The sequence below is a fragment of the Carassius carassius genome, chromosome 1, assembly GCF_963082965.1.
Source record: "Carassius carassius chromosome 1, fCarCar2.1, whole genome shotgun sequence".
NCBI lineage: Eukaryota > Metazoa > Chordata > Actinopteri > Cypriniformes > Cyprinidae > Carassius > Carassius carassius.
The window spans coordinates 22,247,125-22,267,549 of record NC_081755.1 but is presented as its reverse complement, the minus strand read 5'-3'; the positions used below and the strand labels follow the sequence as shown (position 1 = coordinate 22,267,549).

The 20,425-nt window shown below is 36.4% G+C and overlaps 1 protein-coding gene across 1 annotated transcript in view; it reads left to right on the top strand.

The window, feature by feature from the left end:
• The window catches only part of LOC132141765 (glutamate receptor ionotropic, NMDA 2C-like), a 69,528-nt gene that overhangs the window by 22,280 nt on the left and 26,823 nt on the right, over positions 1–20,425 (top strand). The window contains exon 3 of the mRNA XM_059551428.1: positions 9,860–10,458. Coding sequence (XP_059407411.1) covers positions 9,860–10,458 — 599 coding nt within the window. The remainder of the gene's footprint in view (positions 1–9,859; positions 10,459–20,425) is intronic.

The following is a 20,425-nucleotide window of genomic DNA, read 5'->3' as shown; positions in this document are numbered from 1 at the left end:
TATACAGTTTAATATTAGAATGAAGAGAATGGACAGTCAGAATCAGGTATTCAAAATAGTATTCATTATGTCTTACAAAAGGACTTGTGAGTTATTTGAAATTTCATTCTTTCTTGTTTTGTTACTTTTTGCATTCCTACAACTCAAAAACTCAAAAAGAGCATAGTGCTAGCAATGTCATGGGTTCGATTCCCATGGAATGCATCAACTTCTAAAATACATGAACACAATGCAAGTCACTAAAATGTTTGTGAAATGCAAACTTTCATCTAGTTCTGTTTCCCAAACTGTGCTCCACTTGTCCCATCAACATAAGTAGCATTCCTACAGTTTGAACAGAACAGCATGGAGCTGAAAATGGCATGGTTATGTGTTCAATTCCCAATAAATGCTTGCATGATTAATGTAAGTTGCTTAAAAACACTAAATGTACTTTTCTGAAATGGTGGTATTTTTATGTCTTCAAAATGAGTAGCCTTCCTGTAGCTCAAACAGAAGAGCATGGTTCTAACAACAGCAAGGTCATAGGTTTAATTCCCATGGAAAGCGTGCACTTTAAAAATTAACACCTTAGTGTAAGTAACTAAAAATGCACTTTTGGGTCTGAAACTACTGTCTGTTTGTTTCATCAATGGGTAGTATTCCTGTTGGTCAAACAGAAGTGTGTGATGCTCATAATGCCAAGGTTATGTAATGAGTACTACTGTGATAAAAATGTTTTTTTTTTTGCCATATTATTGAAACACTGTTGCACACCCGATAAAAATACTTTCATGCCAGCCAAACAAACCAACCTCTTGATGTTAAACAGATTTTGGTCCAAACCAAAAGCTCTAGTGTGAAAGCAGTATTATTTGTAGTAGCTGGTTGATTTAATTGGCCATTATGAATTTTCCTATTCCATAAAAAGCTGTTTAAGTGGGGCTTGAATGACTGAGCAGTATGAGTCCCCGTTGAAAGTAATGAAAAAGTCAAATTAGGCACAAACGGCAGGCTCTCAATGCTGAAATATCTTGGGATACAGCATTGTTCATGTTCATTTCCAGAAACCCTTGTATTTTAGCACAGCACTGGGGGAATTGTGGCTAATTAGAGAATCATCATTCATCATGTTATCATTATTTACAAGCTCTATTGATTTTCCCAGCCTGAATATAGTTGGCCATTGGGTTGGTTTTCCAAAGTTTTGTTGTGTAGTAAAAACATTAATGTTAATTTACTTTATATATTATACATGATGCTTTGGAGTGGATAAATATGAAAACGATAATACCGCAATGATAGACAATTTTTTTTGCAGGTTTTTTTTCTGTCATGGACCTTATTAATTTTAGACTAGACAAATTGGAAATTTCTATTTTTAGTCAGCCTTTGCTATTTTTACATGTTCAATAACATCATGGTTTGTAGGGAGACCATAATAGAAAATTGCTGTGCACATGTAAAAGTAAACTTTTGTACACATAACTTTAAAGTTTTACAACCTTGAAGTAATTTTCTAGCAGAAAGTCTAATCTAGGTGGTTTTACCTGAGTTATTTGTGAAAGAGCCTGGGAATGGATGCATCATTAGAGAACTATTGAACATGGACCGTGTAAATGAAGGCCAGTCTTTCTCTAGATGTGCGTAACTGTGTTGGTCAGCCACTGAAGTGAAACAGAGACCAGCTGACCTTTACTTCAGTTCCGAATAGAGCTGCGAGGGACAATAGATGATCCCTGTCTGTTTTATTGCTTCTATGCAAATCACCATGAACAATGACACACAGCCCATTCCAAGAATAAATACAGAAATATAATGTTTATTCAGGGCACAATAAAGTGGACTGCTGACGTCTAGGTAGAGCTGAAACGGCTGCTTTGTGAGTCTGTAGCAGTATTTCAGCATCTGACTGTATTTATATTCCAACCACTCGCTGCAATAGAGCAGTATACTCCTTTTTCTAATGCTAAATCCATATATCTGCATGGCGATGAAAATATTTATTGCTAAGAGGCTGCAGCATGGCTAGTGGAAGAATATTGCAGGTTCAACTTTCAATAAATCTGTCACTGCATTTTTAACCAGACTAAAAATGTTTTACATGTTACAAAACGTTCTTTACGATAGATAGATAGATAGATAGATAGATAGATAGATAGATAGATAGATAGATAGATAGATGCAATGCAAATAGATTATATATATATATTATAATTGTTTTTTCTTCACTAGTTTGTATATAAAATATATTATATTTTAACTTAATTCTCCAAACATTACAACTTTTTGTTATTCTCAAAATGTTATATTTTCTTGAATTTTTATTCAACACTAAAATGCTATTGCAGTATTCTACACTTTTGTAGCATCTGGTCTAATTATAATATTAATCAAGGTTTCTCACACTGAAAATAGTTGTAATTTGACGGTTCATTACCAGTTTCCAAAAGTGTTTTGTGTGTGTCTGTACCTTTAAGACGTCTGTACACACAAGATGATTTCTATCATGATTGGCTAGCATCTTCTTAAAAGTCACTGCATCAGATGAATCCGATTCAGAAATGTAGTTTGCATTCATATTTTGGGTCATATTTAGTAGTCTGTAATGAATAAGTGGCAGGCTCTCCACTAATACAAAGTTCCAAAACAAAATAATCACATTTAAAAGCATAAAACTCAGGATATAATCAAACAAAATCAATGGCTAGACTGAAAGCACTCAAAACTGCAGGACAAAGTCACAATAACTTTAAGACACATTTCCTTTAATCAGTGGTTGATAAACAGAAATGAGCTAACAAATGTAACCATAATAATCTAAAACTGCTGTGATAGTGTGGCCAGCTTAGGCACAGATAAATACAAATGTACTACTTTCCCTAGGTCTTTTTTTTTTTAAAACAAAAACAAAGATGCTGGTATCGATTAACTGATAGGAATCGTTCCAGGCAAGTCAAACGAGTTCTTTCACCTTCATCCATTTCCTGTTTATTAGACATCTACTCCAGGAATAAGACACGGAAGGATATTAGTCCGGAAACCAACTTTGTTCTGAGAGTTTTGTGCAACTCTCAAAAGGTTACAAATGGGAGTTTTCACAGCAATGCCACAGAATAACTATTTTTGGTTCCCCAAAGAACCTTTCTCTCTTTTTTAGTGCGAAGAACATTTTTGCTATAAAGGATCTTTTGTACAGTGGAGATTCAAAGGCTCAATCAATGCCGATAAAAACCTTTATTTTTAAAAGTATATGCATTATTCCGCACCCCTCTTACTGAGCCAAACATGATCATGTGGCCATTTCGGTCATCTGTTACCTTGAAAAACAAAGGCAAAAATCTTTAGATATTCATGGCCATGCCTTTGAGCCTACACAACAACCAAAATCCAATGTAGTCAAAAAAAAAAAAAAAAAATTTATTTGGCCTATGTTGTTCTTGCGAGCCGTGTACAGAATCTAATCTTGTACGAAGCGAGCGTTCATACTTCAAGCGTACTATGAGAATGAAATCATTGTGTGTTTCCTCTCAGCAGTCAATCATGGATCAATGTGGCGCTCGTGCTGTTTTCAGACACCAGGAGATCCGGCAGACGCCATTAACTGTTTTCAGGCATAAGGAAATAGAATAGCAAATGAACTCCTTCTTTGCCAATATACCTTTATGATTTGTTCATAAGTTGTATTGGTTCACTGAGTTTCACTGATATTTGCTTTGCCTAGAAGCTCCTCGGAGACACCGAGCGAGAGATTTGCTTTATCTGGCCGTGTGCAGAGCCACAGTGGACACAGTGGACTCTCTATCTATCACACACATGGAGACACACACACAGAGAAGTTTCCTTTGGAGATAAAACACACATAAGCGGCTAAGCTTTTATATTTCTCCTTCGACTGGACCAGGACACCTATAGTGGAGTAATGAGCAGAGATATCAAGAGAAAACCAAAGAGAAAGGAATATTTGTAACAGTAGCCAACAATACATTGTATGGGGCAAAATTATAGTTTTCTTTTATGCCAAAAATCATTAGGATATTAAGTAAAGATCATGTTCCATGAAGACATTTAGTAAATTTTGTATTGTAAATATATAAAAACCTTTTTTTTGATTAAAAAATAAATAATAATTTTGATTAGTAATATGCATTGCTTAGAACTTCATTTGGAAAACTTCTCAATATTTTGATATATTTGCACCCTCATATTCCAGATTTTCAAATAGTTGTATCTCAGCCAAATATTGTCCTAACAAACCATACATCACGCTTATTTATTCAGCTTTCAGATGATGTATAAATCTCAATTTCATGCTGGTTTTGTGGTCCAGGGTCACATACTGTATGTTCTCATTTGTTAACATTAGTTTATGCATAGTTAACATAAACCATGAACAATATAACTTTACAGCATTTACTAACCTTACAATTGTTCATTGTTTGTTCACAGTAAAAGTTTAATCAAAAAAGTATTATTAAATGTAGAAATGACCATTGAATAAGATTAATAAATGCTGTAAGTACTGTAGTTCATCTTATCAAAATTAATAAACAAATAAATCACTAGTCTTGCTGAGGCTAATATTTTGAATGTATCCTTAATATGCACAAAGAAATCATATTTGACAAATAAATAATATTAGTAATAATAATTAAATAGTAGTAATAATATTAAGATTATATTTCTTAACTTTTTTATGGATTTTCATAGTTTTACATTAAATGTCTGGTTCTAGAACAAGAATTAAATAATAAAAGGAGGGGGAAAAAAAGAACATTTAAACAAGTTTCCCCCTGTTTTTTCCTGTTCTTTTACTGATTATATAGCCATGTTTAAAACATTAGGAATTTCTGTTAGGAAATCTTCCAGAATGACATCAGAAGAATGACAGAAGGCAGGGGAGTAGCCATCTTTTCAGAAGTGAAGGACACACACATATATAAATAAAACATTACGATATAACATTTCTGTAATCTATATAGCCTACTAGTCAACAGTTTTTTAACAGTAAGATTTTTAATGTTTTGAAAGAAGTCTCTTCTGCTCACGAAGCCTGCCTTTATTTGATCCAAAGTACAGCAAAAGCAGTAATATTGTGAAATATTTTTACTATTTAAATAACTGTTTTCTATTTGAATATATTTTAAATGTAATGTATTCCTGTGATCAAAGGTGAATTTTCAGCATCGTTTCTCCAGTCTTCAATCTCACATTAATCAGAAATCATTATAATATGCTGATTATCAATATTTAAAACAGATGAGTAAATTTTTTTCTGCATTCTTTGATGAATAGAAGGATCCACAGATCAGCATTTATGTGAAATAATTTTTTTTTTGCAACATTATACACTACATCATTCAAAAGCTTAGTCAGTATAATTTTTTGTTTTGTTTTGTTAAATAAATGATAGAAATTAATACTTGTATTTAGCAAGGATTCTTTAAATTGATCAAAAGTGATGATAAAGACTTTTATTTCAGATAAATGCTGCTCTTTTGAACTTTCTATTCATCAAAGAAACCTGAAAGAAATTATACTCAGCTGTTTTCAACATTATCATAATACGAGTTTCTTTGTTTGTTTGTTTGTTTTTTTAGCAGCAAATCAGAATTATTTCTGAAATTTTCTCTAATTTCTAGCATTTATTTGGCTTAGAAATCTATAACTGCTGGACAATAACAAATAAAAATTGATTAGTTTATATACTACAAACACTTTTTATCACATAATAAAGGAAGAATAGTTTCTATACGGCAATAAATGCTATGTCAATTAGCATTGCATTGTTCATATACTTTATTTATCACCTGCTGGAGATTTTTTTGGACTTGAAAAAACAAAACCGAAAACAACTGTTTTCATTTAGCGATAGCTGGACGCTTTTGTCCATATTAGGAGTTTCTTGGTATGACTTTCTGCGCGAGAGCGCCCTCCGGCTTCGAGTATGAATGAAACACAAATTGGAAAGGAGAGTTTAGCGCTCTGTGATGTTCATCTCGCCTTCTCGGTCCGAAAAAATATCAGGTCATGCGCAGACTATCCTGTCTCTTTGAGTTTAAATCTATATTTATTCACACCAGCTCTTGAAAACCTCTATACGAACACATTTGCCCGAAAAAGTGCAAAAAAAGGACGAATTTCCATGATGATCAAAGTGGGGGGGACACGTCCCCCGTGTCCCCCGCGTAATCTACACCCCTGACAGAAGGAATGAGTTTCTGAAGGAATTTGAGTGCTGTTGCATACAAAAGAAGCTCTGGGTGGCTTTAGGGTGTTGTGGGTGCTTGCCAGGGCACTGCTGTGTAGTTGCTAACATGGTTGTAGCTCATTATTATGTGTTTATGTGTCTGTTCAGTGTCTCTTCAGTATTCCAGTCTGTAGATATGGCTTAGGTACCACCTTCAGTGCAAGTCTATTTTTTGCCCCTTTCATAATCCAACAGATGGAAGTTGTAAGTTTGAAGTCTGAGAAACACAACAGCACACCTCGTCTCAACAATCCACGTGATGTCTGTGCTGAATTACCTCCATAGCATGCAGAATTTGTGTTCTGTGGTGTAGTGACATGCACAAACTATGTTAACACATTAATATGGTGCAGGATCTGTTGGTGAACTGATCAGTGTGTAATCTTTGAGGGTGGTCATCCTTTCCAAAGCTTTGCGTTTAGATGCAGCTCGTGATGTCAGCAAAAAGGGGAGGAGACAGTATTTTAAAATAAAATGCATGCTCAGACTCTTAGCCAATTACGCTGCAAATGGGTGAGAGAGAGACAGAAAGATTACTTTAAGATGACATAAGCTTGACATAATCTCCACTGGGAATGCATTATTATCATTATGCAATAGACTACAGTCTGTTCTCCATTCAGAGGCGTTCCACATAAGAGTGATTTAGCACATTACGTTTTTTTCTCATTTGGTAAATAGTCTTTTGGTGAAGAGTAAATTAGCGTTTATATTTTTGAACATACAATGATCTGAGTACACCTATTACAGCATCCAGCAACAAAGTGCATGAGTGTTCAAGACTCACTTCTTGTGTGGATCAGCTGCCAATATATATAAAAACAGCAGTTTTATGAAATATTATTACAAGTAAAAATAACTGTTTTCTATTTGAATGCTTCTAAATGTGAGTTATTGCTGCGATACAAGGCTGAATTTCCAGCACCATTATTCCAGTCTTCAGTGTCACATGATCCTTCAGAAATCATTCTGAATCAGTTGTGCTGCGTTCTGTACACTCTCAACTTTCCATAAAGTACATGTTTGGCAAATTACAATAGCAATATACTGTACACTGTAAAATATGATTGATAATCATAATAATAAACTTTATTTTTCTATAGCGCTGGTTGGTCTTTAAGAGTAGAATCTCAAAGCGCTTCACAAGAATAAGACCAAATAGAACATGTAGAAACAATGCATTAATAAAACTGAAATACAGACAAAATACCAAATAAAAACAAACCATGAAAATTTCCACAGGTAGAAAAAATAAGAAGATTATAACATAATCAGGTTATTAAGATTTTCTGAATACATTTGATAAGAAAATACTATTGCAGTCTTCAATTGTTACATTTAATAGCGTTTTTTCTAAACCATTTTTTTTCCAGATTAAAAGGCAGATTTTTTATTTAAAATTGTAAATGTTTTCTGTCCAGTTTTTTTCTCTAACACAACTAGTTCTTGATACATGACCAAATGTCATCATACCTTCAATAATCAGGCAAGTTAATTCAAACAAGATGCAAATAATTAGTTTTGGAAGATGCAATTAGTTTTGGAAGCTGCATATTAAAAACAATTATATATATACAAATCTTTCAGAATCAATAACATTAAACACTCTCCTGACAGATTGTTTCTTTCTTATCTTTGAAATGAGACGCTGCTGATAAGAAGCTTAATTAAGGTGATTAATTAAGCTTAATTAAAGTCTTCATTATTCAAGGTGAACACTCAGAAAATTGAAGGACGCAGTGGTTTCACACAGATTCTTATGTGATAAATATTGAGGTTGGGACCTCAATAGTTTGTAATGGGACCAGATTATAAATACCTAACCCATTATACTGCTCTAACCAATTTTTGGTGTCACATCTTGTACTTTTTTAAATGCAATGGTCTTTCAATGACACAAGCGTTCAAGCACTGTGATTTTTAGAGCAGTTAAAGGGGTCAGCGAACAGGTGGAATAAACGGCAACGTCTCCCGTTCCCAGCCTAATGAACAGGCTTAGCCTACTTTCCCAATGCTTTTGTCTGAAGGACATCACTGTGTTATGCTAAAAGTCTCTCTCAGGAAGCGGTTCAATATGAAATCCCCTTCTGCCAGCAGTTGGCCTTCATCTACTAGATAAAAACTCGGTCCAGTTTAGATTCAGTCCCTGTATACTCTTTCTAAAATGATAAATGTTGTTTAAAATACACCTAAATAAACCTGTCCATGGGAACTGTACATTTGGATGAAACCAATCTTTGGGGAACTGATATTACAGTATGTTTTAAAATGATAAAATTGTTATGCATGGATGATTAAATATGCAACTGCAAAGTCAAAACACATTTCACCTGAAAAATAGTGAAGAATGTGATTATGGGCTATAAGCCATTACTTTTTAATTGCTATATAAATATTTTATTGCAACCTCATTCGCAGAGTGTGCTTTATTTGTGCCACATTAAGCACAACTAAAGAGCATTTATAAAACAAATAGTTATGGTTCTATAATTAAATTGGATGACCTGTATTCAGAGATATTTCGAACAGGCAATATAAAGAAAACATTTATTTACATGTTATTTACTTATATGATGACGACAATGATTATTCTTATATTAATATAAAATTATAGTTAATAAAATATTCATATTTAGTAGTTAACATGCTTTAGTAATATGTAATAGTTATTATATTTAAATATTTAAAGTTAATAATAACAATAATGACAACAGGTAAAATACTATTATTAATAATATAAGTAGTAGTAGTAGTAAATATAATTATATATAATATACAATATGTTTTATATTTTGCATACTAAAATAATTAATAATTTATATGTAGCTATAATTTATAATAATTATAAGTAATGTTGTTATTTATTTAGATGATAATGACAGTGATACTACAAATAAATGCTATAAAATATATTAATATTTAATTTGTATGCTATAGTAATAAATAATAGTTATCATATTTAAATATGTAATATACATTTATAATAATAACATTAATGACAATAATAATAAAAGCAACAACAATAATTATCATTATTCATATTAGTAGTAGGAGGAGGAGTATTACAAATCATTATAAAATCTTTGATATTTTATAAATTAAAATAATTTATTATATAATAACATAATATATTAATATATTATAACATACAATATTAATATATAATAATATGACTATATAATAATTCATAATTATTATATTTAAAATGTTTATTTTGAACAGTCTATATGTAAAACACCTATTCCTGAATATTTTTTAGATTCTATAGATTTAGATAATATGCTGTACTTTTATAAGCTACTATACTTAATATAAATTTATAACATTAATAATAAAAATTCTTATTGGATATTGTAGTAGTATAAAATATTTTTATTTAAAATATTCTTATTTCATAAATTATAATAATTTAATATATAAAGTAATGATTCTAATAATAAAATATAATAGTTGACATTCAAATTTGTACACACATACAGTATATAGCTTTTGCAAGCATATACACACAAAAAGCAATATATTTGAATGCAATCATATTTCAATTACACACAATAAATGTTTTTGGTTTTAACAGCTTGAAGCAATATGGAGAAATGAGGTCAAGCTCTCACTTTGCTGTCTTTCTCGCAGGGTGACGGTTCTTCCTTCCTTCAGCTGGGCTCTTCCGTCGAGCAGCAGATCGCTGGGATGTTCAAGATGATGGAGGAGTACAACTGGGACAGTTTTGTAGTGGTGACCAGCCTGTACCCAGGCTATGACACCTATGTGGACTACATCCGCTCCTATATCGATACGTCTTACTTCCTCTGGGAGATGCAGGACATCTTGACATTTGACATGTTGGCCGATGGCTTGAACGACCTCCGTGCCCGCCGGTTACTTCAGCAGATCGACGCACAGGTGCTGCTGGTGTACTGCTCGCACGACGAGGCCCAGTACCTCTTCACCATGGCCAGGGAAGTGGGTTTGGTGGGTCCGGGGTATATCTGGTTTATCCCCAGCCTTGCAGTGGGAAACCCCAATATGCCTCCTCCAGACAGCTTCCCCATTGGATTGATCAGCATTATCACCGATCGCTGGAAGATGAGCTTGAGAAACAGGGTCAGGGATGGTGTAGCCATCGTGGTGAAAGGGGTGGAGAGCTTCCGCAAACAGAGAGGGTTTATTCCTGACGGACACATGGACTGTCTGAGTCCAGAGTGGCCATCCACCAATGACACTCTCTACAGGTGGGTTCTCACAGTTATTATTTTAGTGCCACTAGTGGTGGAGATATTACCCCTATAGTGAGTTCACCAAAAAAATACAATTCAGTCATCATGAACTCAATCTCGTGCTGTTCCAAACCTGCATGACTTTCTTTTATGTGCTTGCGTAAGAAATAATTCCATACATGTTTGGAACAACATGAGGGAGAGTAAGTTATGACTATATATATATATATATATATATATATATATATATATATATATATATATATATATATGAATTTAAGAATCAATATAATATACAGAATGGATATTTTTACACTTGCTGAAGTTTACATTTAACAGTGTTATTAAATTGTAAGTGTTTTTAAAGATTAGCTTTTATGTGAGCTTTCCAAGATGGCTGAGGTAATCTAAATGTAAAAAAGAGGATACGTTAACAAATAATGGATACCAACAAACTAAAAAAAATTAATATTGCCAGATACTTAATATGGTAAAGATATATTGTGCATCCCTATTAAAAACAACTGCTGAAACTTTGTCTATATTATAATAATAGTCATTTTCTGTAGTGCAAGGGGTTGTGGCCAATATACTTAAAGTCTATAGGAAATAGGTAACACAAATTAAGTAATAATACTTAAAGTCCATCAGAAATGAAATGAAATTCGAATGGACTTTGATTTGGGATGCACTAATCCTAATACCGCTTACTATTTAGTTTGGACACAATTTGGATACAGCCATGGTATGAGGGATTTTGGACAACAGATGGAAGATATTAGGAAAATCCACATGTACAAATGTGCCCTGTTATGAAATCTATGATAAGGTTACAAGAAAACTCCCAAGAACCTTTGGATTTACCTCACCTAAGCAAAATAAGGTGAACGGATGTAAAGTGACAGGAAAGTTTGAACTTCTGCCAGCATTTTTCTGTAGCAGGGCCAAAATCCAGGGTGCTCACTTTGCAGCACATTGGCCAGTCTGTGCCATCCGGATTTAGATACAGGGATCAGAGCGAAGATATAACTTGTGATGTGCCCTTTCTTGCCAGGGCTGCCCAAAAGAGCAATCTGGTGCCATCTGTGCCAGGGAACACAACAAATCCTATTTCGTCAGACAATGTTTTAATCATCCAAAGGGGGCCGAGGCAGAGAGAGGTGCTCTGTGTTTGGTGCAGCCCAAGGTCACTGGGTTATTAAGCATGTGAGAGATCTGTAAATGTGTGTGCAAGGCTGTAAAATACCACAAGTGGATATTATATCATTATTAAAATAAGAGTTTACACATTCTTGTGTAATTCTCCACTTTTTGACTGTCATTTTTGTTTGTGCAACACATAAAAATAATTTACACAACTCTTTGCAAGAACATTCAAATACTGCAAAAATCATATTTGTTCTAAATGTTTTGGTTTATTTTCCAGTTAAAATGTTTAATTGAAACAATACACATTTGCATTACTTGAAAACTAATAAGGAAGTCATGTTTTGTAGGGGGGAAAAATGGGATAATTGTCATAAATTAGGTTCCAAAATGAAGTAATTTATGTTGTAAAATTGTAAAGTAGCTTCACATTTACCCTTTGTGGAGAAAGCAATACTATAATGCCCAGGGGCGCTGCACAAGATCCCGGGCCCTATGCATAGGCAGTCCTAATGCCCCCCCACCCCCTTGAAAATATATATTCCAGACTTCTCAAGGGCCCTCTCTTCCTTTGGGGCCCTGGTAATCAGTACTGGTTTTACCCCCAGTCCGGCGCCCCTGATAATGCCATTACAAAATGGTCAGTGTGAAAATAAATGCAAAATTGTGGATGAGGTGTGAGAACTTTTGATTATAAACAAACAGGTAATTAAAAACTGAGAATTATAAGTAGTCCAGTCCCTGCTGAAAAAAAACATCATCCTAAGCTGGTTTGCTGGTGTTAGCTGGTCTCCCAGACTGGTCAGGTTGATCTGTTGGCAGGTTTTAGAGAGGGTTTGGAAACTTTCCAACATGTCAGACTGTCCTGAACTGTCCTCTCAAGTAAACCACAGCTAACTAGCTTGGACATGTTGAAAGGCTGATTAAAACCAGCTAATGTTTAATTAAAACTCTTTTACCTAATATTTATTAGTACAATGTAGTTTTGTGCTTAGAGTAATGCACCGTTAGCTTATCAACTCGTAAAAGCACTATTTGAAAAAAAATAATGGCAATTAGCATAATGTCTCAGAAAGCAGCTGTCTTTGTAGGCATTGAGGCAACTTGATATGTTCTGCACATTAGCTTAGCAACATGCTAATTCCAAATTCTATTAAATCAATTGAACGTTTGTAAAAACTTACCCTCCTTAGTTACTGTTGCCATCTCCGACAAGCCAAGCCACTCTCACACTACACATGTTTTCACTTAGTGAAAAAAATATTGCAGAGCAAAGATAAAACTGACAACACACAACAGGCAATACAGAACAGGCCACTTCTGGTATGAAACAAGGTCTTAGCTTTAACATTTTTGTCATTTTTTAAGAAATACAAATACAAATACAAAAAAGAAAAGAAAAGATGGTTTTGGTAATTTAATGTAGTTGTTGTTATCATGCTGATATATGTTCAATTGTTAGTTTTTGTGATAAGTTTTTATTTTAGCTAGTAATTTGATGCTATAAAAATGGGGTGTGTCGTCATGGTTGATTGGGTCTGTGGGAGTTTGGGCAGGAGTTTGATAACACTGCGCCACCTCATGACATGAGACTCTGGCTCCAAACGAATCTCTATTGTGCAGACTCTGGCTCCAAACGAATCTCTATTGTGCAGACTCTGGCTCCAAACGAATCTCTATTGTGCAGACTCTGGCTCCAAACGAATCTCTATTGTGCAGGCTCTGGCTCCAAACGAATCTCTACTCCGCAGACTCTGGCTCCAAACGAATCTCTATTGTGCAGACTCTTGCTCTAAACAAATCTCTATTGTGCAGGCTCTGGCTCCAAACGAATCTCTACTCCACAGACTCTGGCTCCAAATGAATCTCTATTGTGCAGACTCTGACTCCAAACGAATCTCTATTGTGCAGACTCTGGCTCCAAACAAATCTCTACTCCGCAGACTCTGGCTCCAAACGAATCTCTACTCCACAGACTCTGGCTGCAAACTAATCTCTATTGTGCAGACTCTGGCTCCAAACGAATCTCTTCTCCACAGACTCTGGCTCCAAATGAATCTCTATTGTGCAGACTTTGGATCCAAACGAATCTCTACTCCGCAGACTCTGGCTCCAAACGAATCTCTATTGTGCAGACTTTGGATCCAAACGAATCTTTACTCCGCAGACTCTGGCTCCAAATCAATCTCTATTGTGCAGACTCTGGCTCTAAGCAAATCTCTATTGTGCAGACTCTGGCTCTAAGCAAATCTCTATTGTGTAGACTCTGGCTCCAAATGAATCTCTATTGTGCAGACTCTGGCTCTAAGCAAATCTCTATTGTGCAGACTCTGGCTCCAAACAAATCTCTACTCCGCAGGCTACGACTCTAAACGAATCTCTACTCTGCAGACTATGGCTCTAAACGAATCTCTACTCCGCAGACTCTAGCTCCAAACGAATATCTACTCCGCAGACTCTGGCTCTAAACGAATCTCTACTCCGCAGACTCTGGCTCTAAAAGAATCTCTACTCCGCAGACTCTGGCTCTAAACGAATCTCTACTCTGCAGACTCTGGCTCTAAACGAATCTATTGCACAGACTCTGGCTCTAAACAAATCTCTACTCCGCAGACTCTGGCTCCAAACGAATCTCTATTGTGCAGACTCTGGCTCTAAACGAATCTCTACTCTGCAGACTCTGGCTCTAAATGAATCTTTACTCCGCAGACTCTGGCTCTAAACGAATCTCTATTGTGAAGACTCTGGCTCTAAACGAATCTCTATTCCGCAGACTCTGGCTCAAAACGAATCTCTACTCCGCAGACTCTTGCTCTAAGCGAATCTATTGCGCAGACTCTGGCTCTAAACGAATGTCTACTCCGCAGACTCTGGCTCTAAGCGAATCTATTGCGCAGACTCTGGCTCTAAACGAATCTCTACTCCGCAGACTCTGGCTCTAAGGGGAACTTTGCAGACTCTGGCTCTAAGCGAATCTCTATTGCGCAGACTCTGGCTCTAAGCAAATCTCTATTGCGCAGACTCTGGCTCTAAATGAATCTCTACTCCACAGACTCTGGCTCTAAACGAATCTCTACTCCGCAGACTCTGGCTCTAAGCAAATCTCTATTGCGCAGACTCTGGCTCTAAATGAATCTCTACTCCACAGACTCTGGCTCTAAACGAATCTCTACTCCACAGACTCTGGCTCTAAACAAATCTCTACTCAGCAGACTCTGGCTCTAAACTAATCTATTGCGCAGACTCTGGCTCTAAACGAATCTCTACTCAGCAGACTCTGGCTCTAAACGAATCTCTACTCCGCAGACTCTGGCTCTAAACGAATCTCTATTGTGCAGACTCTGGCTCTAAACTAATCTTTACTCCGCAGACTCTGGCTCTAAATGAATCTTTACTCTGCAGACTCTGGCTCTAAATTAATCTCTATTGTGCAGACTCTGGCTCTAAACGAATCTCTACTCCACAGACTCTGGCTCTAAACGAATCTCTACTCCGCAGACTCTGGCTCTAAGCAAATCTATTGCGCAGACTCTGGCTCTAAACGAATCTCTACTCCGCAGACTCTGGCTCTAAACTAATCTATTGCGCAGACTCTGGCTCTAAACGAATCTCTACTCCGCAGACTCTGGCTCTAAGCGAATCTCTGCAGACTCTGGCTCTAAACGAATCTCTACTCTGCAGACTCTGGCTCTAAACGAATCTCTACTCTGCAGACTCTGGCTCTAAACGAATCTCTACTCCGCAGACTCTGGTTCTAAACGAATCTCTACTTCCCAGACTCTGGCTCTAAACTAATCTATTGCGCAGACTCTGGCTCTAAACAAATCTCTACTCCGCAGATTCTGGCTCTAAATAAATCTCTATTGTGCAGACTCTGGCTCTAAGCAAATCTCTATTGCGCAGACTCTGGCTCTAAACGAATCTCTACTCTGCAGACTCTGGCTCTAAACGAATCTCTACTCCGCAGACTCTGGCTCTAAATGAATATCTACTCCACAGACTCTGACTCTAAACGAATCTCTACTCCGCAAACTCTGGCTCTAAACGAATCTCTATTGTGCAGACTCTGGCTCTAAACTAATCTCTACTCCGCACAATCTGGCTCTAAATGAATCTTTACTCCACAGACTCTGACTCTAAATGAATCTCTATTGCGCAGACTATGGCTATAAACGAATCTCTACTCTGCAGACTCTGGCTCTAAACGAATCTCTACTCCGCAGACTCTGGCTCTAAATGAATCTCTACTCCGCAGACTCTGGTTCTAAATGAATATCTACTCCGCAGACTCTGGCTCTAAACGAATCTCTACTCCGCAGACTCTGGTTCTAAACGAATCTCTACTCCGCAGACTCTGGCTCTAAACTAATCTATTGCGCAGACTCTGGCTCTAAACAAATCTCTACTCCGCAGATTCTGGCTCTAAACAAATCTCTATTGTGCAGACTCTGGCTCTAAGCAAATCTCTATTGCGCAGACTCTGGCTCTAAACGAATCTCTACTCCGCAGACTCTGGCTCTAAACAAATCTCTACTCCGCAGACTCTGGCTCTAAATGAATATCTACTCCACAGACTCTGACTCTAAACGAATCTCTATTGTGCAGACTCTGGCTCTAAGCAAATCTCTATTGCGCAGACTCTGGCTCTAAACGAATCTCTACTCCGCAGACTCTGGCTCTAAACAAATCTCTACTCCGCAGACTCTGGCTCTAAATGAATATCTACTCCACAGACTCTGACTCTAAACGAATCTCTACTCCGCAAACTCTGGCTCTAAACGAATCTCTATTGTGCAGACTCTGGCTCTAAACGAATCATTACTCCGCAGACTCTGGCTCTAAATGAATCTTTACTCCACAGACTCTGGCTCTAAATGAATCTCTATTGCGCAGACTATGGCTATAAACGAATCTCTACTCTGCAGACTCTGGCTCTAAACGAATCTCTACTCTGCAGACTCTGGCTCTAAACGAATCTCTACTCCGCAGACTCTGGTTCTAAATGAATATCTACTCCGCAGTCTCTGGCTCTAAACGAATCTCTACTCCGCAGACTCTGGCTCTAAACGAATCTCTATTGTGCAGACTCTGGCTCTAAACGAATCTCTACTCCGCAGACTCTGGCTCTAAATGAATCTTTACTCCACAGACTCTGGCTCTAAATGAATCTCTATTGCGCAGACTATTGCTATAAACGAATCTCTACTCTGCAGACTCTGGCTCTAAACGAATCTCTACTCCGCAGACTCTGGCTCTAAACGAATCTCTACTCCGCAGACTCTGGTTCTAAATGAATATCTACTCCGCAGACTCTGGCTCTAAACGAATCTCTACTCCGCAGACTCTGGCTCCAAACGAATCTCTATTGTGCAGACTCTGGCTCTAAACGAATCTCTACAACGCAGACTCTGGCTCTAAAGGAATCTTTACTCCGCAGACTCTGGCTCTAAATAAATCTCTATTGTGCAGACTCTGGCTCTAAACGAATCTCTACTCCGCAGACTCTGGCTCTAAAGGAATCTTTACTCCGCAGACTCTGGCTCTAATCGAATCTCTACTCCGCAGACTCTGGCTCTAAGCGAATCTATTGCGCAGACTCTGGCTCTAAACGAATCTCTACTCCGCAGACTCTGGCTTTAAGCGAATCTATTGCGCAGACTCTGGCTCTAAGCGAATCTCTATTGCGCAGACTCTGGCTTTAAGCAAATCTCTATTGCGCAGACTCTGGCTCTAAACAAATCTCTACTCTGCAGACTCTGGCTCTAAACGAATCTCTACTCCGCAGACTCTGGGTCTAAACAAATCTCTACTCCGCAGATTCTGGCTCTAAACGAATCTCTACTGGCTGGTTTATCTGGTCTTCCAGCCTGGTCATTAGTGGATTAGTAGACTGAATTTAGAGGGGGTTTGGCGTCTTCAGCTCGTCAGGCTGGTGTAACCATTTAAAACCAGGAGAACAGGCCAGGATGGGAGACCAGCTGAACTGGCTTAAACCAGCACTGTCCATCTTAAACCAGCTAAAACCAGCCAACAAGGTTGATTTTAGCTGTTTGTTTGTTTTTTCAGCAGAGTATAAAATATACAGGTGCTGGTCATATAATTATAATCTCATCAAAAAGTTGATTTATTTCACTAATTCCATTCAAAAAGTGAAACTTTATATTCATTCATTACACACAGACTGATATATTTCAAATGTTTATTTCTTTTAATTTTGATGATTATAACTGACAACTAAGGAAAATCCATGTTTTCATGTTCATACTTTTCAGTTGGCCAAGATTTCTAAAAATCCTATCTTTGTGGTCTTAAGTAATATTCAAATTTTTTGAGATACTGAATTTAGGATTTTCCTTAGTTGTCACTTATAATCATCAAAATTAAAAGAAATAAACATTTGAAATATATTTCAAAAAAGTTTCACTTTTTAAATGGAATTAGTGAAATAAATCACCTTTTTGATAATATTCAAATTATATGACCAGCACCTGTATTATCAGTTGTTGATTCTCCCTCAAAACACTACAGTATTTGAGGCACATGAGGCTACATGACGGTTAGCATACTTTCTTGGAAAGCTGCTGCCTTTGTAGACATCGAGGCAGCTCACTAGGTTTTGGAACAGAGCTGAACACATTAACATTCCCCTAGTAGCATGACCTCTTGACAATATAATCTTGCTTTTGAGGGAATTTATTTCTCGTTACTCATTCAGTTTTGAGGCATAAAGATAAAATGCCACTGAAATAATTGCGATCCAGAAGAGTCACCCTCGTTATTGATGGGCCGTTTTTAATTAAGTCTCTTGCGATTAAATCATTTTACCTGTTAATGAGATTACAGCAGATTATCAGATTATGCTTACTTTTCCCACAGATGACTCTCAGACATGCCCATAATACTCAGGGGGCTTTCATCAACTACACTGAGACGCTGTATATATGTGTGTGTGTGTGTGTGTGTGTGTGAGGTGTGTAGATGAGATGAGGCCAATATCCCACCCACAGCAAGACCAAATTATGCTGCACAATGAATCATGTGGCTGCAATTAACTGATTTATTAATGCTTTGAGCATAAGAGCAAATGTTTCCAATAATATGAGGTATGATGCAATCTTCAGTATCAAAACTGTATCAGACTTTCAAAGCGCTAATTGAGTTTGTTCTGATGATATATTCCACTTGATCTGAGATGCTGGTAAACTTGATCTGATCAATTACAGTAATAATGCCAGTGCCTATGTGTAAAAACGATATGAGGTTTTTGGTTTGCATTATGAAGAGAAGTTGCACTTTTGATGTCTCTAATGAGGAGATTTCAGAAGATGTTCCATTCACAGTTTATGGCCAAATTTAAAAGGCAAAAGGTTCAAAGCTAAAATCGTCAATCCAAATTCCACTGAGACAGAGAAAGCATAATGCAAACCATAAAATCTATCTGGAGAACAAACAGAGGAAAAAGAAATGAGCTGGAGAATTATACAGTTCACAATCTTTAGAAATGGATTTTAGTCATTTTCCTAGGTGTTTGCTTATTGGCACAAATCAAAAGCGTCCACCCCTACATTTAGAAATATCAACAAGTAATATAAGGAATTTTCAAACCCCCAATCTAAACATTACAGTTTGGCACATAACTTGTTCTGCAGTGACTGTAGTGCTAGTGCTAGTGAGAGGTGCACTTTAATTTTGATGGTGGGTTATGTGATGGTTTCAGCTGACACTGGTTATGCTCCATGCTGAGGTCTGTCTCTGGTTCCAGTGGAGGTTCCTCTGGGAGGCTGAAGTGGAAGTGTTGGCATGGTTTTGGCATTTTCCGTAGTTGTGGGAATTTATTTTAGCAGAACAGGTTTGCAGAGGTTTTGTTTAAAGCCCAACAATAATTACCAGGATGTTGTGAAACCCAGAGAGTCCAAATATAGCTAAAATAAATAAATAAAATTTGTGAAAAACTCTATATGAGAGCAGGAACACTATGAGAACAGATACACCACAAAACAAAGTCTGAATTGACTGAGCTATGTTGCTAGGGTGTTATGGAGCCAGTTGCATAAACATATATAGCTGATATAAACCAAAACATATATTGGTTTAAATGCATTACTATGTGGTTGCTAGGAGGTTTTTTTGTTTTTGCCTTTGTGTTGCTATGTTGGGTCTCGGACATTTTGGATGCTTTTTAGAATGTTATTTTGTCTGAGATGCACAAATGTCCTTTTCGAGCTTTGTTTGAAACTGTTTTCATTGGTGTAACAGAAAAAAAAAACAGACAACATTGTGTCTAAAATGTAACTCACTCAATATTAACTTATTATTCAAATGTTTTTTGAACTGTTGTATATAGTTAATATCACATTCGCAATCAATCACACATGCTAAAAGGAAAATGCCACTCTTGTTTGCTATAACTTTAACTATATCGTATCTTACAAATCTAAAAAACGAAACCCATAAAGGGATATTTTTTGCTTTCGTAACTTGAATCATAGAGGCATTTTAACTGCATCCAAAATAGGTTTAAACATGCAGTGAATGCTTTTGGTCTCTCAAGATGTGCTTTATTTTTTTAATTTTTTTATTTTTATGCAAAGTGAGTGACATAACTGTTATCGTCAGCTTACATTTTGTTAAAACAACAGTTACAATATTATGTTCTAGGGAGTTCTGTGTGGTTTTAACTATTTTCTTGGATGTTTGTTCTGTATTGTTTCCAGTATGTTATGCGGTTGTTAGGGTGTTTTAGGTGGTTACTAGTGTGCTGCTTAATGACCACCAACAATAAGTACAGTATTAAAGTAAAACTTGACATATCATGCTTTCATTCTTTTTATATTCA